General features: G+C 37.6%; 1 protein-coding gene across 3 annotated transcripts in view; it reads left to right on the top strand.

Annotated features, from left to right (window-relative positions):
- The window catches only part of mvb12bb (multivesicular body subunit 12Bb), an 89,493-nt gene that overhangs the window by 33,600 nt on the left and 34,310 nt on the right, over positions 1–21,583 (top strand). The window contains exons 1-2 of one of the 3 annotated variants that reach the window (XM_078952731.1): positions 12,886–12,976; positions 17,252–17,353. The exons of 1 other annotated variant lie outside the window; for it this stretch is intronic. In XM_078952731.1, the coding sequence (XP_078808857.1) occupies positions 12,956–12,976; positions 17,252–17,353 (123 nt within the window). In that variant the 5' untranslated portion in view covers positions 12,886–12,955. Of the gene's footprint in view, positions 1–12,885; positions 12,977–13,636; positions 13,716–17,251; positions 17,354–21,583 lie in introns of those variants that run through there. One more of the 3 variants, XM_023958624.2, reaches the window with a different exon arrangement.

Below are 21,583 nucleotides of genomic sequence, written 5' to 3'. Positions count from 1 at the left end.
CTTCTGCAGAAAACAAAGGAGTATCTCTCCATTCCTGCTCAGGTAACCACACACTTCTCCGAGTCTGGACTCCTAAAGACGCCCAACAGCCACTGTGCTGCTCAGCTTCTCTGCTAACAGGGGCAAAACATCAACTCCTTTTTTATTTACTTTTTCCACATTCCAGAAAAGGTCAAAGTGAGAAGATTACACTGCACGGCTTGAGCAGAACTCAATAAAAGCTCTGGGATGAAAACAATATCATCCATATTTTAACCAGCTGGAACGAAACACAGGGATTCCTACGCTGGGGTGCCAATTATTCTACTTCTCAGGGTTCTGTGGCGAACCATGGTAGCTGAAGGTGTGCTTCCTGAACCTAAACATTATTCTGTGCTGGTTCTGAAACACAGGAAATTAATAATTAAATATGAGAGCCATTAAAGGATGTTTTCATTAACAAACAGAAAAGTGGGGCTCTGCTCTGAGGGGGCTGTGTGGATTTACTGGAGTTTAAATGCAGATGTTTTTCAGGCAGCAAGTGTGGTTGTTTTCATTGTCTGGGTTTGTTTTCCCTCCATGGACTTATTAAAGTCAGTGCAGCACAAGCTGTGCTCTATAATCCTGATGTATTATTAATCATGCTTTCCTGTGCAACTCCGAAAAAAATAAAATAAAAACTTCTGTTCTTGATTTTTTCTCTTTTTTTTTAGTAAAGAATGTGCTGAATTTCAAATGGAGCCAGGTTGAAGATGACAGGATGCTTTATTTCATTCTTGTTGTGAAATTGGCAGCATTGTTTTGGAAAGATAGATTTTGGAGCAATGCAGTCTCGCTGTAACAAGTGCATGGAGCTTAATCCTTTTTGCGAGTATTGGATGCTTACCACCTCTGGTATGCAGAACATGTCCTTTGGCTGGACTGACTGGCCAAAAAACTCAACAAAATTGCTTTTCTGTTTTTGGTGGGAGCTGTACACTCAGTTATGCACAAATTGTTAAATGAAAAAAACAAACGGCACACATTTTTATTAAATATTTTCAAAACTAGACAGTGATGTCTTTAATTTAAGGTATGTGATCTTCAGCATCAGCAGGTGCTATAATGTTGAGGTCCTTTTTTTATAGATTTTTTTGTGCAGGATGACAATCCAAGCCTTGTGCGTTGACAGACTGCAACATGATTTACTTGGACAGTGACTGACTGCACATCCAATTTGCTTCAACTCCAGAGCAGCAGCTTATTATCTGAAATGCATGAGATGTCTGTGCATGAGAGGCGTGATCAGCTGGGGCATGCGCCGGGGCTGCTGGGAAAGTAATCAATAAGGGATTGTCTCTTGTAGTTTAGGCCGACACATTATGACAGAGCTGAAAATTAAACAGGCAGATATTAATAATAATGGAAATCAGAGGCTCATGGGTGACTTCTGTGTGGGTGTTTGGGGGGTTGTAACCCAAAACATGGATCATGCTTTGAAGATCTGGAGTGGGAGTGTGCGTCTCGGCATGCGGCTACACTTCTTTTATTTTTTTTGTTTTCCTTCTGATTTGAATTTTTTTTCTTGAATGTGTTTTATAAGCATCGTATATTTGTGAGAAATCTTCTTATGTGCAGCAACTTTTAATTTTTCAAACAATCTTTCAGCTCTTTATGGCTTCTCTAAAGGTACACGTTAAGTACCTTAATCTGTGTTTGTACATGGTCTGATCAGTCACAGATCTGTCCGCACAATGTAAAGTAACATAAGTTAACCTAGAATGGTGCCTCCCCCACGTGACACGTTATGGACAATAAAAGAAACGTAGAAATTAACTGAGGCAGCGACAGGGAGGTTTTTCCTGCTTCGTCAATTAGCCTTGGCAGGTCCCTCTATTGTTTGAGCGCCATCCCAGTTGGGGGAGGGGTGGCATGAGGGAGTTAACAAACAGCATTACAGCATATTACAGATTCAGTGTCATTGATTATTTATAGCCCTATAAATGCCCGGCTCCCTGGTGAACCAGGATTTCTTGGCTAGCTCAGATAAAATGTTCCCAGTAAATCAACTCACCAAAGCAAACAACACATCCAAAAACATAACAGAGTAAATGATCATAAGTTAAATAATTTAAAAAATCACAATAGTCTATGGGACAAACCTTGATGAATAGGGGTGTAACAATGATATGACTCAACCAATAAATCGATTTATCCAACCAGATCAATCTGTCTGGGGCAAGTTGGTAATCAACTCGACCAATACCATAATAAAGTTGTTTTATAATAAAATAAAATGATTTTATCGATATTGGAAAATATTTGGATTGTGACACAGTAAGTTTATTTGGCTATGATGTAAAAACGATCCAGTCTCATCACAGCAGACAACACACATGTGATGGCAGCAAAAATGATCGATCCAGCATTACAGTCCAAAGTGTGGAAACACTGTGAATTTTACAAGTCAATATGTGCTCAGTGGCTTTGTGGTAAAGTGTCTGCCCTGAGACAAGAAGGTCACAAGTTCAAATCCATGGCAGAGTAATATCTAACAATGACTCCAAAAATGGGACCCAGTGCCTCCCTGCATTACACTCAGCATTAAGGGGGTTAAACCACCAAATGGTTCCTGAGTGTGTCAGTGTCCATGCAGTAGGTCAAATGTGGAGGACAAATTCCACACATCTAGGTGCATGAAAACAAATGGGTCTTCAACTTTAAAATGTAATTGTGTGGTATAATGATTTTTTTTGTGGGCTGAACTTCATGAAACTAAAATGTGAATGATTTGCCTTTAATTCTTGTTTACTTGTTTGTTTGGACACATATTTCATTTACACTTGATTATCTTGCAAGAATCACACTGGTTCATTTTTTTGTCCTAGATCGACTTGAGGTTAGTGTATCAGATCTTACGAATCCTTCAAAATAAACCAATGAATCGTATCGTCTACCACAAATTATGATATGAAATGACTGGTTGCTAAAATGTATCATTGCATTCCTACTGAGTGACTAATTTTCTCATGTCTTCTTTTTCCATGCTTTTACAAAACCTGGAGATTTCCTAATTTCAAATTTGAAAGAAAAACCAAGCAATAGATCTCATCCTTTTTAGAGATTAATTAGTAATAAATTGTTTATTTTTCATAATAGTAATTAGCAGGGGAGCAGATGGCTGATACTAGTTAGGTTCATAGGGAAGTCAGCACTTTCCTGAACTTTCTTGCTGTGGGTGTCTGTGCAGGAGCAGGACCTTCTTCCACCTGCCACCTCATCATTTGGGAATACTTCCCCCTTGACATTAACGGTTGCCCTTGCTGAGGCGACCACCTCAGCAAAAAGAAAAGCCCACTGTGACGCAGAGTAGCAAATACCACACTTTTCCAAGCAACACCCCTTAATGACACCTTAATGACATTGGAAAGCCTTCAAAAACAACCTGAATAATATATATCAACTGCTTAGTCGACTAAAACAGGTATAATGCAATATGACTCACTGCCCTCTAAATATTTGTCTTTTATAAGATTTATTGCTGCTAATAAAATACATCCTTTGCCATACAGGTTAAAGTTCCGAATGCCAGATGTCCTGCTGCAGCGCACAGAGAAAGCAGAAAGCCTCAATAGTGACAAATGCAATCCAACTGAATTACAAAGTGGCAAAGTAAGTCCATATTGGACACACTTCCTGGAGCACAGAGTATAAAAGAGGGGACGACATCTTGAATCATCTATCTTGCTTAAAAGCTGAAGCCGTGACAAAGTGGATAGAGAAATTATGATAAATGATAAGACATATTTAGTCAATATCTGTAATTCTCTTTCTTCACTTGGCTGTGTTTTTATCCTCAAATTGTTTAGATGAAAAGACACCCATTCATTCAAATTGCACTTTGAAGGCCAGATTGTGAGAAAATTTAAACTGACATTGTACACCTTAATATTAATATCTCCTTGTGGGTGATAGATTGTCGGGGGGCCTGTAGTGGATTTATGTCTTATTTACATGGAGGCAGATCTGGATGCAACAAACTCATCCGCTACTCTTTCTGTGAGAAAATCTTCAGTTTCAAGTTCTTGAATAACAGAATTTCTAAATGACACTACAAACCATGAAAGTGCACTAGAACAAAATTTAACATAGTAGGAGGTTTAAGATAATTTAAAAAGGTTTTCCTTATTTCAATGATGGAAAAAATAAAGCAAAAAGCAAAACAGAAAGAGACTCTGATCCCCTTTTTACTTGGTTGAAATCATTGATTAGGAAGTTCAACGATTACTTAATTTGCAGAACTTACTTTTTCATCTAATATATATATATATCAATTCATTTATTTAAATAAAGCAGAAAAAAAAACATTGCACTCAAATGCTTTTTTTTTACACGCCATTTTAAGGCACACAGATCTAAGATAAGATCTAAGATTAAAATATATTCTAAGAAATAATGAAACAGACAAATATCCTCTGTTTTGTGGCCAAAACGCAGCTGTTTAACACTGGAAATGCAGCTCCCAACACCTAAATTTCCCCCGTTCTTTGACATAATTCTGACGTGAGAGAAAAGGGGCTTTACAAATAACAGAGCACGGCTACTTTTATCCACTGTATATGTTAAATATGTTCATTGCAAAAACGTTGAGAAGTTATGGTAGTCAAAAGAATGTAAACACTGGAGCTAAAGGGTTAAGCAGAAAGTTAAGACATGACCTTTGAAACAACTATAATACAAAAATGAAAAACAGACAGAAGATAACATTTGGTGACTGAGGCTTATATATACTTGTTTAAAAAGTTTCAAAGAAAGATTTTATTAACAAACTAATTTTTAAAAAGTATAACAATCTGCCATTCTATCCATCCATTTTCTGAACCCACTGCATCTCATTTGGTGTTGCTGGAGCCTATCCTAGCTACTATTATCACAGGGCCACACTCACTTATATAATCACACCCAGGGACAGTTCAGTTGAATCAGTTAACCCACGAACCCTGGTGGTGTAAGCCCACACATGCACGTCTCACTGCAAACATGCAAACTCCACACAGAAACCAGGACCTTCTCGCTGTGGTAACCACTACATCACCATGCAGCCCATCCATCACAGCAACAAATACAAATCAAAAAGAAAATATAGAGCCCTTTACTAAAACCATGATTTTTTTTCTTAATTGTTACAATGTTATTCCAACACTTAAAGCAAACCCAAAAAGATCTTGTTTTCAGTTTTGATAGTTTTATCCAGTTGTCAAACCTACCTTTAGCTCAGTCTGCAGGATCTTAAAACATACGTGTGGATTGTTAACACATGGAAAAAAGCGGGAGAGAGACATCCAAGGAGTTTTTTTTTTAATGTAATTTAATTTTTTAAACAGTGAGGGTAATTTGGTGATGCTTTAACACTGCCATTAGGATAATAACATCCATGCACTTGAGTTTCTGGTCTTTTGGCATGGACCCTAAAAACAAGAGCAGTGCAGCTGTAAAGTCCTGTCCCGTCCTTTAAGAGGGGATGTCAAGCTTTATTCCTAAATTGGATTTTTATGTCCGTCATAAATATCATCTGGGAAAGCATTCTTACTTGTTTTACTTCATGATCCTTAAAATGCAACATTTAACAGCACTTAGCACTGAGATATTGTCCTTTTACAAGTCTTTTACCTGCAATTAAAGCTCTTTAGAGCAGACTGCAGTATACTTTATCACCACAGCTTTTATAACATGCACAGCAAGGGACCCAAAGGTCCAGATAAAAGCATTACCTATTTCTTTTGCAGTATGTGTTACTGAATTATGTGGATCATTACCAACATAAATAGTATTATGCTTTTTGAAAAAAAGATCATTTAATATCTCCTGCTCATTACAATTCTGTGTCTTGGTGGCCGCTACAGCACTCTCTGCAGGTTTGGTGCGCAACTCTGGGAAAAAGTATAACACAGCACATTTTCTCAGAGAAAAAAGGCAGAATGCCTCATTTTCGGAATGCTGTGCTCATTTTTGCCCAGAAATCACAGCCTGAAAAAGATCTAGTTATGTGCTCAAGTGTTACAGAATAGGTGGTAATGAATTTGAATAGCGACAAGACATGGCGCCTCGTTACAAACTATTTCCTGGGTGCCATCAGTCACAGAGCAGGGAAATACAGCAGCAACAGGTGCTGTTGATGACAGAACACATTGGAACCCGGCCTCTCTGCGGGGCTTAACACAAAGTGAAAGAATCCAAATGGAAAGGACAACGATGTGGATGAGAGCAAAGGACGGGAAGATCACACCGGCCAAAAACTGCTTGCAGACTGGATACTGAACATCGTTTCTGAGGTTACTATTTATCTCATACCAGCCAAGTTGGCACGCACATCTGGCGCTGGGTACTTAGTGCAATTATTTATGATTTCCTCCAAGATTTAAAAGCTCTTCGCCCGGCCTTGTAATGCAGTAACTGATTGCACTGCTAATGTAATTAAGGGGAGATTATGATGTCCACGTGGCACACCAGATGGTGGCATTCACAGCAATGGGGGAAGGCACAACTGGCACACCGCTGCACAAGGGCAGTGAGGCGCAGTCAGTCGGAGCAGTCCAGACTCCCTACCAGACGGAGAAAAGTACATGTGTGTGCAGTGTGTGTGGTCTGCATGCACCAATGCATGGGAGTGTATGTGTGGATGTTAAATCACAAGTTGAGCAGGAGAAGAGTTGGTTGATTGAGACGAACAAAGAATATACTTTTATGAGCTGAACTTGTCTGTGGATCCTTTAGATTCATGCATGTATTTAAGCATGCATCCCTGAAAGCACAGAAATGGATCTCAGAAGGCTTGCACCCAAAGTTCTTTCTTTTGTTTAATCATATTTGTGTATTTGTGTCATTATTTCTCCTATGAAATTTGGTCATTTAATCAATGAACCTGACAGTTCATACTTTTTTTCCCAATTTGTACAGTGCAGGACTTTAATCAAGAAAACAGATGACAAAAAAGGAAAATTAAATTGCACTTGGAAAAGCCAACGTGATTCACGGGACTTTTTCAGCCGGGGCGACAATGAGACTCGGCCAAACTGACCTTTAATTAGAAAGAAGCAAGATACCACAGAGCCCTGAAAGGCAGTGTCTTTTGGGGGCACTAAGGGTAGCCTTTTTAAAGCTTGTTATTATAAACTATTCACACTAAGTCCCCCTTTTTTTCTTCTTTTTTTCTTTTTTTTTACTTTGTAGACAAAAAAAAGGTGGAGGAGGACACAGGGGTTATGAATGAAATGAAACCTCCAGATTTCTGCACAGCACATAATAGGTTCACGCTGGTTACATTGGGGTGGAGTAGATTTCCCAGGTTGAGATAGGAATATTATTACTCCAGGGATGGCTACACAAAATCTCCATCTTTGGTCCCTGGACTAGTGTCAGCAAATTACAGCCCACAGAAATGACCTTTACACATAAAAAACAACCTTTTTTTTGTGTTTTTTTTTCTCATTGAAGTTTTTCACAGAGGCATAATTTTTGATCCAGGGGCTCATCTGTCTTCCACTGATGACTACACTATTGTTAAGATAATTCATGTGGGATATTTTGCACAATGATTCACAATTTATGGGGTCGACATGAACAGACATGCATCATAAAGTGTACATAAAACAAAAGGTGAAAAAAGAAATCTCAGTCTTAATGAACCTTCTCCAAATACCAGCTGTACTTCTCAGGGGCTGCACCCCTGCAGACACCTGCCACCGCCATCCCTCCTGTTACCCCCAGAATCTTCAGTGTGAGATGTCACACATTAAAACACTGTTTCCACACTTTGCATGTGGTTCTGCTCTGCAAACTTCAGATTCTCATCATCACCTTTTTCATAATTAGATGGATGGTGCATTTCAGCAGGTGTAGCTCTTTTTTTATATTGTCTAGACTGAGTCTCTATTTAGTTTCTATTTCATCTTTTGGAATGACAATCTGAGCTTAATTTCTCTACAAAATTCAAACTTTTTTTTTTTTAAATAACCAAGCCTGTTTGAGTGCATCATCATCACACTGACATGTCAGCGTTGGTGGAATTTTGCATGTGTTAGGTGGGTGGTGGTGATGATGTGAGATGTTTCAGTAGAGGAGAGAAGTGAGATTCCTGCAAAAAATAAAAATAAAACAAAATCCTAAGGAGGTAGTTTTCTTTCCTAAAATTATATTTCACAAACACATGTATCATATTCATTGTACAATGCCATTTCTTTGGAGTTGCATTTTGATCAAAAGTAACATAAACCTTTAATGTCTGTAAGTAGAGATCGGTCCACTGAAATACTAACAAAACTTAAATTAATACAAATCCAGATAACAGTACAATAATTTGTTTATTTTTCTTACCTCATCTGAAAGAATTGCATGGATATCAAAACATTATGGATCTTGTAACTTAAAGGTTAATATAAGACAAAAGAAACATGTTGGCAGGGTGAAGAAAGTTCACTTGTTTAACACAAGTCATATTAAAGATATCGCAAAGCCCCCTGTTCTGCCTTTTCCCTTCCCTTTGCTGAGAGCTCTCTGTACACCTTCTCCCGCTGGTTTTCACCCTTTCAAACTCCCAACCTACCATTACTGGTGCAACAAAAATGGCGAGGAATATTGGAGCTATCTAGCCTTACAGTTTTGAGCCAAATCCCAGCTCGATTGAGGAAAATGAAGACGTACATGGATTGTCTAGAACTGAATGAATCAGAAAGGAGCAGAGTAGGGAGCTTGTGGCCCACCCATTCTATGACACAGATAAAATGTTTTTCAAACAGCATTTTTATCTGCTCCTGATTTTTAATGATTTGAATGAAGAAAAACCCAGAAATACAGTTTTAAGTTTCCATCCATCCATCCATCCTCCACCTGGGGCAGGGACACTCCACCCACGAGAGATGGCAAACTACCTTTCTCTGGTCGAGAACAAAGGCCGAGCGGTGCTGAGCCTCATCCCAGCCACTTCACACTGGCTGTAAACTGCCTCAATGCACACTTGTTTGGGTTTGGGCCACTGAGGCACTCTCCTTTGACTACCATCCAAACCACATTCCCCCGGCCCCTTTTGAGGTCACCTACGGGTGGTGGGCCCATGGGAGAGTGGTCCCACGTCAGTCCTTCGGGCTGAGCCCAACCGGGGACCGTGGGGAGAGCCACGGTCACCAGGCGCAACCCCAGGCCTAGCTCCAGAGTGGGGCCCCGGTGATGCCAAACTGGGGGACTTAATTGGGTCCTTGATTTTTCTTTTCATCAGGGGCTTCTGAACCACTCTTTTTTTGTCAAAGAGTCACCCAGGACCTGTCTGCCATGAGAGACCCTACCAGGGGCTTAAGCCCCCGACAGCTTAGCCTCTGGGGATCACTCGATCTCTCAAACTCCCCCACCACGTTAAGTTGGCGGTCCACGGGGGGGGGGGGGGGGGGGGGGGGGGGGGGGGGGTTAAGCTTATTCATCTAAATATCTGTTTTCCATCATCAGGAAAATGCCACAAGAACATGTTAAAAATAAACAAAAAAACACATTTTTTAAGGCAGGATTAGAGGAGGAGAGGACAGATAAAGGGCTATTAGCTCTCATACTCTAAGTTATAAAGGCTAAGATGCTGCTTCACTTTGTTGAGACCTGACTCTGGTCACCACGATCAGCTGAAGATGTTTCCCTGGAATTCCCAGATTCCAAAGTGGTTCCATTAGGACCAACATCTTAGTTAAGTAATTTGGTGGAAAGCCACACATAAAGCTGATTTAAAATTGAATGACAGTGCAAAGACCTGAGGACAGCACTGATGCGGTCCTGGTTTTATTCAGGACTTGTGCAGCTCTCTGGATGAATTGTAGCAGTTTTATAACATATTTAGCGAGTAGTTAGATCAGACTGTTACAGTGGTCTAATCCAGTGTTTTTCAAAAAATTTTAGCCAAGGCACACTTTATCTTTGACAAAAATCCTGCGTCACACCTGCATCCAAGAATTGAAAAAAGTCTGTATTGATGTCCCTTCGCAATCTCACATGCATTTTTGTGATGAATGTGGCAGAAAAAGCTGGAAGTTGCAGCTGTTTTTTTCTAAAAGATGTAATAAAAGTTAAGTTAGTTTTCTGTATTAATTTTCAACTAAATTATTTGTAATTATACCCTGGTAGTTGTTTTTTCCCTCCAGTTTATTAACATTCAATTTTATGTAACGTCACAAAAAAACAAATATATTCTATGTAAATAGGGATTTCTTTATTTTGAATATTTTTTTCAATGTTTGTGCAAAGGCAACTATAATTTTTGAGCAATTATGTGATCACAATATGTTTAATAACATTTACACAGAAAGACTAACATTATATTTATGCTTTCTGTAGCTACACAAAAAGTGAACATGTCGAAGTTTTATTAGTTTTTCTCTTGTCTTAATCAAAGAAGAAGTCTTGAAAACTTTAACAAAAACATTGTATTTCCTTTTAGATTATTAAATTAATTCAATTAAGTTTAATTGTGTCTGTTGGCCACTTCACCTTTATCCTGTTTCCTTAATGTTGTTATTACTTCTTCTTAAATTTAACATATAAAATGATCCAGACCTTATTAGAAAAATGTTTCAGTTAGAAAGATGACTTGGACCAAACACTGGGATGTTTGGCTGTCAATAAAAAACACAAACCTTGAAGGAGAACTAAACAGTTGACCTCTGATTTCATCAAGAAGATTCAAAAACTGTTTGATGTGTGTTTGTTGTGGTTTCAAGACATTTGACAGGGAAGACTCGTTGTATGCTGAGACGCTGTCACTTTAACCCAACGCATCATGGGAGATGTAGTGCAAGAACTGCCGCCGCCGATGAAAGACAGACTCGCTTCTCTGAGCTTTGTGGTTTTGTTCACTTGTTTCACAGGCTGACACCGGATTCCACGGAAAGCTATACCACTAAAGACGAGCTTTAGCTAATGTTTTTGTTGGAAATGAGAGACTTTATGAGCAGAATCCGAACAAGGAAGTGAAGAATTTAACCACTTCTGATTGGTCTGACTGATGACGAATGATTAAGCCTCCAAGAATAATTGGTGGAGACATTTAAAGGGGCGTAACCTTTCTGAAAACAGGGCTGAAGCTGTGGCTAAATTGCGGTACCGTCATTCTTATCATAGTGTCATTGATAGAATCAAATAAACACAAAGAAAATTTTATTTTACGATCGTTCATATTCCTTAATACTCAGTGTTTTATCAGGGCCTGTTTGGATGAACACAGAGCTGATATCCTGGAGATGGCAAATGTTTTTAGATCAGTGAAAATGGGTAATTTTCCACGGCACCCCTGACCAATCCCACGGCACAAAAGTTTGCCGCGGCACACCGGTTGAAGAACACTGGTCTAATTGGCAATAGTTAAATTCATGATTAAGTCTTTCTATGTGTGATTTAGACAACTATACTCAGATTTTCGCTGTGAATTCAAGATGGTAAACCGATGATGATATTATAGATTTAATGTACTGTCTGATTCCATGTTTACAGCCAAATTTCTAACCTGACTTGTAGATTTTCAAGAAAAAGACTCAAGGCGACTGTCAGTATATTTTATTTGTTAATCTGGATGAAAGATAAATATCTCAGTCTGGTCTGTGGTTTCCCGCAAAACATTTCCCAGTCACTCACAAATCTGTAAGAAGCAGTGACATAGGGAGTCTCATGTTGCCTATTTGTCTGGACTGAGAGATATGTAAACTAGCATGTCATCTGCATAATTGTGTCAGCATGTATTTGCTGTATATCAGCAGCCCTAGAAGAATTGTGTTCATTCATTCATTCATCTTCTTAACCGTTTATTCTCTTTCGGGGTCACGGGGTTGCTGAAGCCTATCCCGGCCACTTGGGCGTAGGCAAGGGATACCCTGGACTGGTCGCCAGTCTGTCGCAGGGTGGAATATCCTCAATCACACATCCATTCACTCTCACACTCACACCTTTGGACAATTTACAGTTGCCAATCAACTTATGTAGCATGTTTTTGGACGGTGGGAGGAAGGCGGAGATCCCGGAGAAAACCCACGCATGCACGGGGAGAACATGCAAACTCCACACAGAAAGGTCCCCCATTGATGTTGTGTTTTTCATGTCCTCCAGCCGGGACTTGAATCAGGGGCCTTCTTGCTGTGAGGCAAGAGTGCTAACCACTGCTCCACCGTGCAGCCAGAAGAATTGTGTATAGATTGAATATGAGGTTCTGGAATGGAGTTCTAGGGAACTCCACAAGTCAAGATTATTTGGTCTGAGACTGTTAAGGATTCCAATAAAGTGTTTCATACCTTCTTTTATCCATGGCTTTTGTAGCTGGCATGAAAGTACAGAAACAGTTCCATTAAGATACCAGTGACTACAAGTTACTCTAAATGCACTCCTGAATCTTAACTTACAACATAATTTAAAGAAACATACATATTTGTACCACAAGATAAAATATACAAACATCACAATGACAGAAAATGAAGTTTTGTTGATTTTAATTGCAAAAATATATAATATATACATATTTAATAAACCAACTAACGGTACTTGTCCAGCACAGAGTACACCATCTCACCCAGTGATAGCTTGATTTGGTTCAATTTTTTGTGTTCATTAACAGGAAAGCATACTACTAGCAGCCAAACACATCCAAGTGTCCCTTTAAAACACACTTGGATTATCATATCAAATGTTTTATGCTTTTTTACGAGTGTAATAGTAAAACAATGTAAGATACTTAAGGAGGCCACCTTTTTTGTGTGCAATCCATGTGAAGATACCCTACTGACACGTGGCACTGTTTCACAGAACAGAGCAGCAAGCCTTTGATTTGAACTAATTAGGATAATAGGTTCAGAATGAAATAATTTATTTGATCGACATGGATTGCGGTAATAATAATAAACCTCATCACAGGGAAGCGTCTGTCGCCTGCTGGTGTTTTGGACAATGTACAAAGAGGCTTTCAAGTTCTCTTCTCAAGGAGATGCACATCCTAATGCAGCTGGTAGGTTAATACATTTGTCTTTATACTCTTTGTCTTACTTTTATCTAATTACAACAGTGATATGTGATAACTGTTAGAGAATCAAGCAACTGTCAGGAGGCGTGACCTGCGTATATATTCATGTAATGCCAGTGTTTCAGTAAAGCTTGAGCGTAATTTTGTTAGTATAGCTTAATTGAATTGTGTAAATTATTGCTTAAGTATGCACAGAAGTCAGTAATGGTCCGGCCTGTACTTTCAAAAGCTTCATGAAGTAATTTAAAAGGGACAATCTTTTTTTGATCTTGTTTTAAACTCATATTGCATTGTTGTGTAAGGGAATCCAACTAGATGAAAATATGCCTCAGCAGGTCTTCTTTGACTGTAATACAGCTGAAGGGACAGGTTTAGTCACACAAACACTAGACAAACATAACAGGTCAAAGCAGTGAGAGGGGAGACCTGTTGACACACAGAATTTAACATAGGGGAACTTGGTAATAATTTTGTTTTTAGACAAAAAAAAAGGTTTAAATTGTTTAAAAATATTTCATTACATTTTTTATTCATTTATATTCATTATTTTTAGTTTTTATATGTGGAGTGACCTTACAAAAGTAATGAGACTGTTGTGCCATATTGGGTTTGGGTCAATCATTTACAACTAGTGAAGCCCGGAAATTTTTCCCTTTTCTAATGTGCAAAGTCCAAGTGTTTGAATTTGGAGACGTCGGTTTACTCAGTTGGGCGAGACATCAAGGTAAGAGGCGATTGTTGCAGTCTGTGAAATGCAGAGTTTTTAGTCAGACCAGTTTGGGACAACACCGGGATATAAAAGAGCACTAAAGGGGCATTTTCCCAGAACCACATTTACCATAGAGAGCATAAAAACATACGTCAAAGCAAAAGGAGCGTGTTTTAAATAGCAGTAGATACTGAGGGTATCAAGTCAATTGTTGTGTTCCCCTATGGTCTCAATGGTACATCTGACATGGTAACCCAATCAAAATCACTATTAACAGGTATAAAAACATATATTCAGGGGTTTCACAGTGTAGTACATTGACAACAAAACTATAATCACCGTCTGAATAAAGCTAAGAAAAACCGGAGCACCCAGGGCTTGGAACTTTACTATATTCCAAAGATCTGTTATATTTTTGATAGCCACAACTTGCAATATTTAAAAATTTAATTCAGATAGATTTGCTTTTGCGGTGGAAAATAGTTTAAAAAAAAAGGTTTTAATTTTGATTTGGTTCACACAATAAAGGTTGATTTAAAGAAACACAGAAAATTAGATGATCTGGACAGTCTAAAGTTCCTCCTTTTTGAACAAATTATTTTGCTGCAGGACATTATTCATTCTTTTAGCTAATTTGGCATCCTGTTCCATTTGAAAACAAATAACTATCTTACATTTGTTAAACAGACAGTTGTTTTCTGTAGTAAATCCCCTAATTTGATCACCTTAATTAAAGTAGATTTTGTAAATATCAAGATTGAACGTAGCAGCTTCGTCAGTTAGCGCAGGAATGCTTTAAAGCTAATCTAATAAAATTGCATAAGGGAACCTTTAGAAAGCCACTTACCCAGTAAAAGGCTTGCATCCCCATTAAGCAAAAATTCCCCCAGACAGAAATAGATAGCAATTGATTTGGACTTCCTTGAAAATATGTGATCACTCACCCTAATTTGTGATTTGGTGAAGTCATTTGGAGGTCTCCAAATGGTGTTTTGTCACTGGTCATTTGATTGTGGATTAGATGGTCACTTTTTCTTCTAGAGGCTAATAAGCCTCATCAAGAAGTCAATAATGTACCCATTTCAGCCAACAAGAGCCCACTCCATTCAGCATGTAATGACTGCAGAAGGTGCAGTTCTACTTTTGGCTAAGGTTTTCCATCTTTTGTTATTGGTTGTGTTTTGTTTTGTTTGTTCCAATGAGGTAACACTTTATTTTACAGTACAGTACTTACAGTGTACTTAAGTGGTATTTACATGGTACTTATTGTTTAACTACTGAGTACTTCTAGGGTATTTACATGGTACTTTTATGGAATTTATTGGGTACTTACAGTGTTTTTACATGATACTTTTTATGGGACTTACTGGGTACTTACATGGCACTGTTTTGTGTCTACTCGGTACTTATATGGTACTTATTGTGTATTTATGGACAGTTAAAGAAAGTCAGCCCTATTTCCACTCAACTACATGGTACTTTCAGTAGTAAATGCTGGATATGTTCACTTGAATATTACTTGGTACTTACCCCTTAAGTACAATGAAACTGGACTTTAAAAGAAAGTCAGCCCTATTTCCACTTTATTACACAGTACTTTCACTACTAAATGCTGGGTATGTTCACTTGAATATTATTTGGTACTTACCCCCTTAAGTACAATGAAACTGGACTTTAAAAGAATACCAATACATGGTACTTTCAGTAGTAAATGCTGTGTATGTTCACGTATTACCTTCCCGTACAGTGTACATACACACTTGGTCTTCTGACCTTACCAAATGAGACAATGCTAACTTGTTGGTAAGGGTGAAGTAACTGCATTGTAAAAATATATTTTGGCCCGATTACTTCTTGTAACATGTGGTAAATTTAAAGAGAAACAAGACAGCAGTGAAAACAACAATCTTTAATATGATACACTTATGCAGCATACAAAGTGTCATCACAATGACATTTGTTTAAAGTTTTCAACAAAACAGTTAAAAAGGAGCATTTCAAAGAACCGATTTTTTTCATATTATTTATCTTTTCTTCCAGAGTTTGGTGTTGTTTCAGGAATGATTCATACTCCTTTGATTAACTCACTAGTTGTCACCCACTGTGAAAACAGTGGCCCCAGATCATCACCTTCTCCAGCCAAAGTCATTTCTGCAATTGTAGCAGTCAAATCTATTGTAGTTTTGTCTATATTACACTGGCGACATGTCAGGGTTGTGCTTTTTGTCTGTTGAAATTCCTTCAGTAGAGTTTGGTAAGGGTGGAGGACTTCTTCAGGGTTTGTAACTGCAAGAAAAATCACAATACAAGCTCAAATGAACGTAAAAAGCATAACGACTTTGATGATTCTGTATTGAGTTTGATAAATCTCTACGAGTTCTTTATTGCTTTGACTGCAATGCTTGAAATTTCCTGTTTTCACGGTGAGTGACAAACTCATGAGCTATGCTAAGGATTGCGAATCATTCCTGGAACAACACCAAACTCTGGAAAAAAAGATAAATAATATGAAAAATAATGTGTTCTTCAGAATTCTCCTTTTTACTGTACTGTTGAGAACTTTAAAGAAATGTAATTGTGATTACACTTAGTATGCTGCAGAAGTGCATCATATTAAAGATTGTTGTTTTAAATTTGCCACATGTTACAAGAAGTAATCAGGCCAGAATATGTTTTTACAATGCAGTTACTTTACCCTTACCAACAAGTTAGCATTGTCTCATTTGGTAAGGTCAGAAGACCAAGTGTGTATTTAGACTGTACGGGAAGGTAATACGTGAACATACACAGCATTTACCATGTACCATGTAGTTGAGTGGAAATAGGACTGACTTTCTTTTACAGTCCAGTTTCATTGTACTTAAGGGGTAAGTACCAAGTAATATTCAAGTGAACATACCTAGTATTTAGTAATGAAAGTACCATGTAGTTGAGTGGAAATAGGGCTGACTTTCTTTTATAGTCCAGTTTAATTGTACTTAAGGGGTAGTTTCTGTGGTAAATTCATGGTAAATACCATGAAACATACGAGTACAGACCTAAAGGTCAAGGTACTTTATTTGTACTTACCTTGTTCTTACATGTGGTAAGTACCACAAAAGACTCCTTTGCACAACATGTAAATACCCAGTAAGTATATTATAAATACCCAGTATGTACCACATAGGTATGAACTAAATAATACCACATAAATACATAATAAGTACCATATAAGTACTGAGTAGACACAAAAAAGTACCATGTAAGTACCCAGTAAGTCCCATAAAAAGTACAATGTAAACAAACTGTAAGCACCCAGTAAATTCCATAAAAAGTACCATGTAAATACCCTAGAAGTACCCAGTAGTTACACAATAAGTACCATGTAAATAACACTTTAGTACACTGTAAGTACTGTACTGTAAAAGAAAGTGTTACCCAATTGTTTTCAGTACTCTCCTTGCTTACTAATTGTTATTTGTCAAAAGAAAATATTAAACTAACTCTACATCACACTTTTCAGTGTGAATAAAAGTTATTTAAAGGGGATAGAACTTTTATTTTTCTTGCAGACCTCAATGATGTCAGAAGAAAGCAGCCAGCTTCCCTCGGAGCCCATCACTGCAATGGGAGTCATAACTTCACCCAGCAAAGCCCCAGATGGCTACTATGTTGTGAGTATATGTGCAGCTGCATCGCAATTCATGTTTCACCAACTATGTTGAATCTAAATATCCAGACTTTTCCTTTTTAATCTTTAAAGAATACAATTTAATTTGGACTAAAACTAGTTGGTAATAAAAGCTGAAAAAAACATTTAATGACATGTACGATTTTTCAAAATAGTTTCTCACAGAGTTCAGCATATCATACAATATAATACATGTTAAAATGATGAAACTTCATTTCCATCTGCAGGATATTATCGTCAGTGTTTTAGGTCACAATCATTTTACATTACAAGCCGCACCCTCCATACTTGTTAATATGTTGCCCATTATCCCATGGATCTTTTTGCTTGAAATGACCCACCCTAATTTTCTGATTAAATTGCACATTTTACTTCATAAGTGCACTGGTGGCATTCCACTTCATTCAGTAGTAACAAGTGTGGGCAAACTTGGTGTATTATAATGCTCTGTAAGGATGTTGGCAGCCTTTCTTTATTTTATTTTATTTTTTATCTTCTTCTTTTTTTGATCCAGTCAGATAATTTATTTATACAGCTTGTTTTGATGGTTGAGAGGTTTCTCTATTCTAGTTGCCCCCAGTACTGTAGAGACACCAGGGGCAAGGGTTTAATGATGTTTGTCCTGGCCCCAATCATTTCCCTTTGTCCCTATGCGTTTCTCATATTCAAGTACCACAACATTTTTTACTGTTAAAAAGAATGGCTCATGATTTAAAGTTTTGTGGGTTAGGTGTTTATTGAAACGGCTTTGTGGCTATAAAAAAAGGATACAATAAAAGAAGATTGCTTAAATCAAACAGCTCGGATCAAGCTCAGGGGCAGATCTCTCTTCCTCTTTTTCTTGCTTCCTATCTTCTTTATCTTTTTTTTTTATTTTATTTTCACCCTATGCCCCCAGTCCCTCCCTTTGCTCCCAGATCTGATCTCTTCCTGCTCCACCCTACAGAGGCAGCTTGTTCAAATCTTCCTACAGATGATAGTGGGTGGAATCACACCCACGGGCAGGAGTATAAACACACCACAGGATAGTGACAAAAAAAAAGGAAGCCCAAAAGACTTCCTCTCATTGCAGTAATGCATTAAAGTTTATGAGAAGATTATGTGCATGTGCAGGTGAATCATGCACCAACATTTTTTTTACATTTCAAAGTAAGTTAGTGAATGTGAAGAAAATCACAAACTTTGTGCAGCCAGAAACCACTGAATGTTTAATAGTCAAACAATTGTATACAAATCTTGGTTAAGAGTTACCAAAAAAAATGTATTTGACATTAAAAAGATGAAATAATAATGAAACTGTCAGTAATGGTTTTTCTGTTAATACTTTTTTTTTATAAAAATGTACAATATTCAATAAAAAAGAGAGATCTTTCAAATTTTCCTATTTTTCTTAATTTTTTTTTGTCTTTTTTGTACTAATTTATTAAGAACTACAAAAACAAACTATTCAAACAAACAATCAAATTACCTGCAATTATATGGAGAAAAGTCACAATGTGTCTGTGTCATAGACATGATCCGTGTCCGTTTTGCTCCTGTGCTCGTCAAGATATTGCCAGCCGGTTTTAACTTTATCCAAACACATTACAGAGCAAAATGTTGTGAAAGTATTGGTTGTATTTAACATTATGAACAGTTTATTTTTGTTTGTGAGTCAATCCCCACAACAGCATTGGACACGTAGCAGTGAAGTCTGTCATGACATGATGTAGCTGTGGCTTTTTTTTTTATTATATGTATTTTTTTTTAAAAACAATATGCTTCAACGCCTTTTTAATTATACAGTATTTCCATCAAGATCAAATCAGGTCAAATCAAACTTTATTTATAAAAAAAGCGCTTCTTACACATTACGCAACTCAAAGCGCTCTAACATTTAGAACAAAAACAGACAACATACGACCCCTGAACCCACGTACAATGAACACTAATAAAAGTAACTACTAAAAGAAATTTAAGGCTTAATGTTCACTTACCTGAGTTAAAGTGAATGAGTCAACCAGGAAAAGCAGAAACATGAGGGTGCAGATGTGAATCTAAATTTTACTCAGTAGAAAACAAAATGGCACCAATTAAAAATGACATGGGGCTCAGAGGAACTGGATGTCCATTGATTTTTTTTCTAAGATGCTAGTGTATCTCATGATCTCTGCCAGATGAATACTACCAGTTCTTATGAAAGCTCTGTTCACTGTAAACTGATGTCGCAGCAGACAAAAAGACAGTGAAGCTACACCTGTGCATCCTCACTTACTGCTCCTCTATCAGACTTTATCTTTTTGCAGGTGCATTTCAAGACAAGAAAAATTCCTCTATGTGTTGCTGGAATGTCAATATCTGGGTCACTTGCATGAAAGGAGAAGAGGCAATAAAGAATTGAGAAGAGGCAGTGAAACAGTAGAAAAAAATATATGGAACATCAAGGGACGGATCAAAAAACATATTCAGAGTTTTGACATTGATGAGTTCTGAGTATTTTGGCCAAGTTTTTGCAAGACCAGTTAACCTGATGTCTGTCTAAATGAATATGTTTGGGACAGCAACTGTCCTCTTGTCGCTACCACGTTTACAGCATTTTTGTTCATGCCAAAATGCCACATGATAAAATCACAACAATCATTGGAGGATGAATTGTGTTTACCTCGGTTTCCATTGGTTACCTTCTCTAACTTTTAATCAAAATTGGTTTGGTCTTTTGAGTACTGTTTGGTTCATGTGGGAGACCTGCACCTGCCCAATGGCAGACCATCCCCATTCCTTCAATCTATGCCACTAAAAAGTCTAGTTTAGCATGGGCTGTACTGTTTTTTAGTTATTCTTGTCCTTCCAAAATTTTCCCTTTGAAACCTTCCAAAACTTTTTTTTTTAATTACAAAATAAAGGCCTGATTAGCTTTTAACTGTTTGATATGGTGCACTCAGATTTCTGCACCTAAACAAGTTGTGTGTGCACAAGAAAGCACAGGTTTAGAGCGGAACAAAAACTACAGTCTCATACATTGATTACAGTCAATGTGAATGGTGGCTTAGTCCACAATTAGGACCTTGGATCTAAGGTTGTGTTCAGACTAGATACATTTGGTACGCTTAAAGAGAAACAGTGTCCGTTTCCACAAATAATCAAGAACACATTTTAAGTGGACCCAGAGTAAACAGACATGGTCTGGACCAGCAAACTTTTCCAGTCTGAATACACCCTTAATATGTCATGTTATCATCAACTGTTGCACATGTATCTGAGTTCTTTTATAATATGTAGGCTTTTTGTTTTATTTAAATATGGAAAGGACAACATTAACGGTACTTCTCACAATTTGTAATTTTTTTACCTTTTATTTCTTCTTCAAAGTTTCAGTTTTGCTGTTTTCAAAGCGTTGTTGGTGTCTTAGTTATGCCATTTTAATCCAAGTTCAGGAAACCTGTGCCGTTTTCTACGAGATAATTCCTGCAGAGCAGCAGTAGTACACTAGAAATTGAGTTGTGAGTTGTGGGCAGGAATGTTGGTGTGGAGTAAGTCCATCCCATTTCCCGTCAAGTGTTTACACTCTCTCCTGCTAGCTTACAACCCCAACCTAACATTAACGGTGCAAAAAAAATGGCGAGAAATAATGGAACTATCCAGGCGTACAGTTTTGAGCCACATGCCAGCTCAGATGGGATGTATATAAATCTAGTCAGATCAGAATGGAGGGGGAGCTTGTCTGTCGAATCTAGCTTCTGCGTCACAGCTGCAACATTACATAATGATTACATACTGATATACATTTAATTTCTTTCCAACCTTGATTTAATTGGTGTTGGGGGTAGTTATTACCCAAAAGTTTATGGAAATTTGTCTCTTGGAATTGCACTGAGTTTTATGCCAAACTAAAGGAAAGTGAAATGCAAAGTTAAAGGAAAGTGAAATGCAAAGTTGAAGGAAAGTGAAATGCAAAGTTGAAGGAAAGTGAAATGCTAACTTGAAGGAAAGTGAAATGCTAACTTGAAGGAAAGTGAAATGCTAACTTGAAGGAAAGTGAATTGCTAACTTGGAGGAAAGTGAAATGCTAACTTGAAGGAAAGTGAAATGCTAACTTGGAGGAATGCAAAATGCTTACTCTGAGGAAAGTGAATGCTAACTTAAAGGAAAGTGAATGTCAAAGAATGTGAAAGCAACAAAGTATGTGAAAGCAAACTAAAAGATGTAAAAAATAAATATTATTACTACTGCATGA

Source organism: Oryzias latipes, chromosome 9 (genome assembly GCF_053564925.1).
Source record: "Oryzias latipes strain Hd-rR chromosome 9, Olatipes_Hd-rR_3.1".
NCBI classification, from domain to species: Eukaryota; Metazoa; Chordata; class Actinopteri; order Beloniformes; family Adrianichthyidae; genus Oryzias; species Oryzias latipes.
Note: the sequence above shows the minus strand (reverse complement) of the source record. Positions and strands in the feature narration are given on the sequence as shown.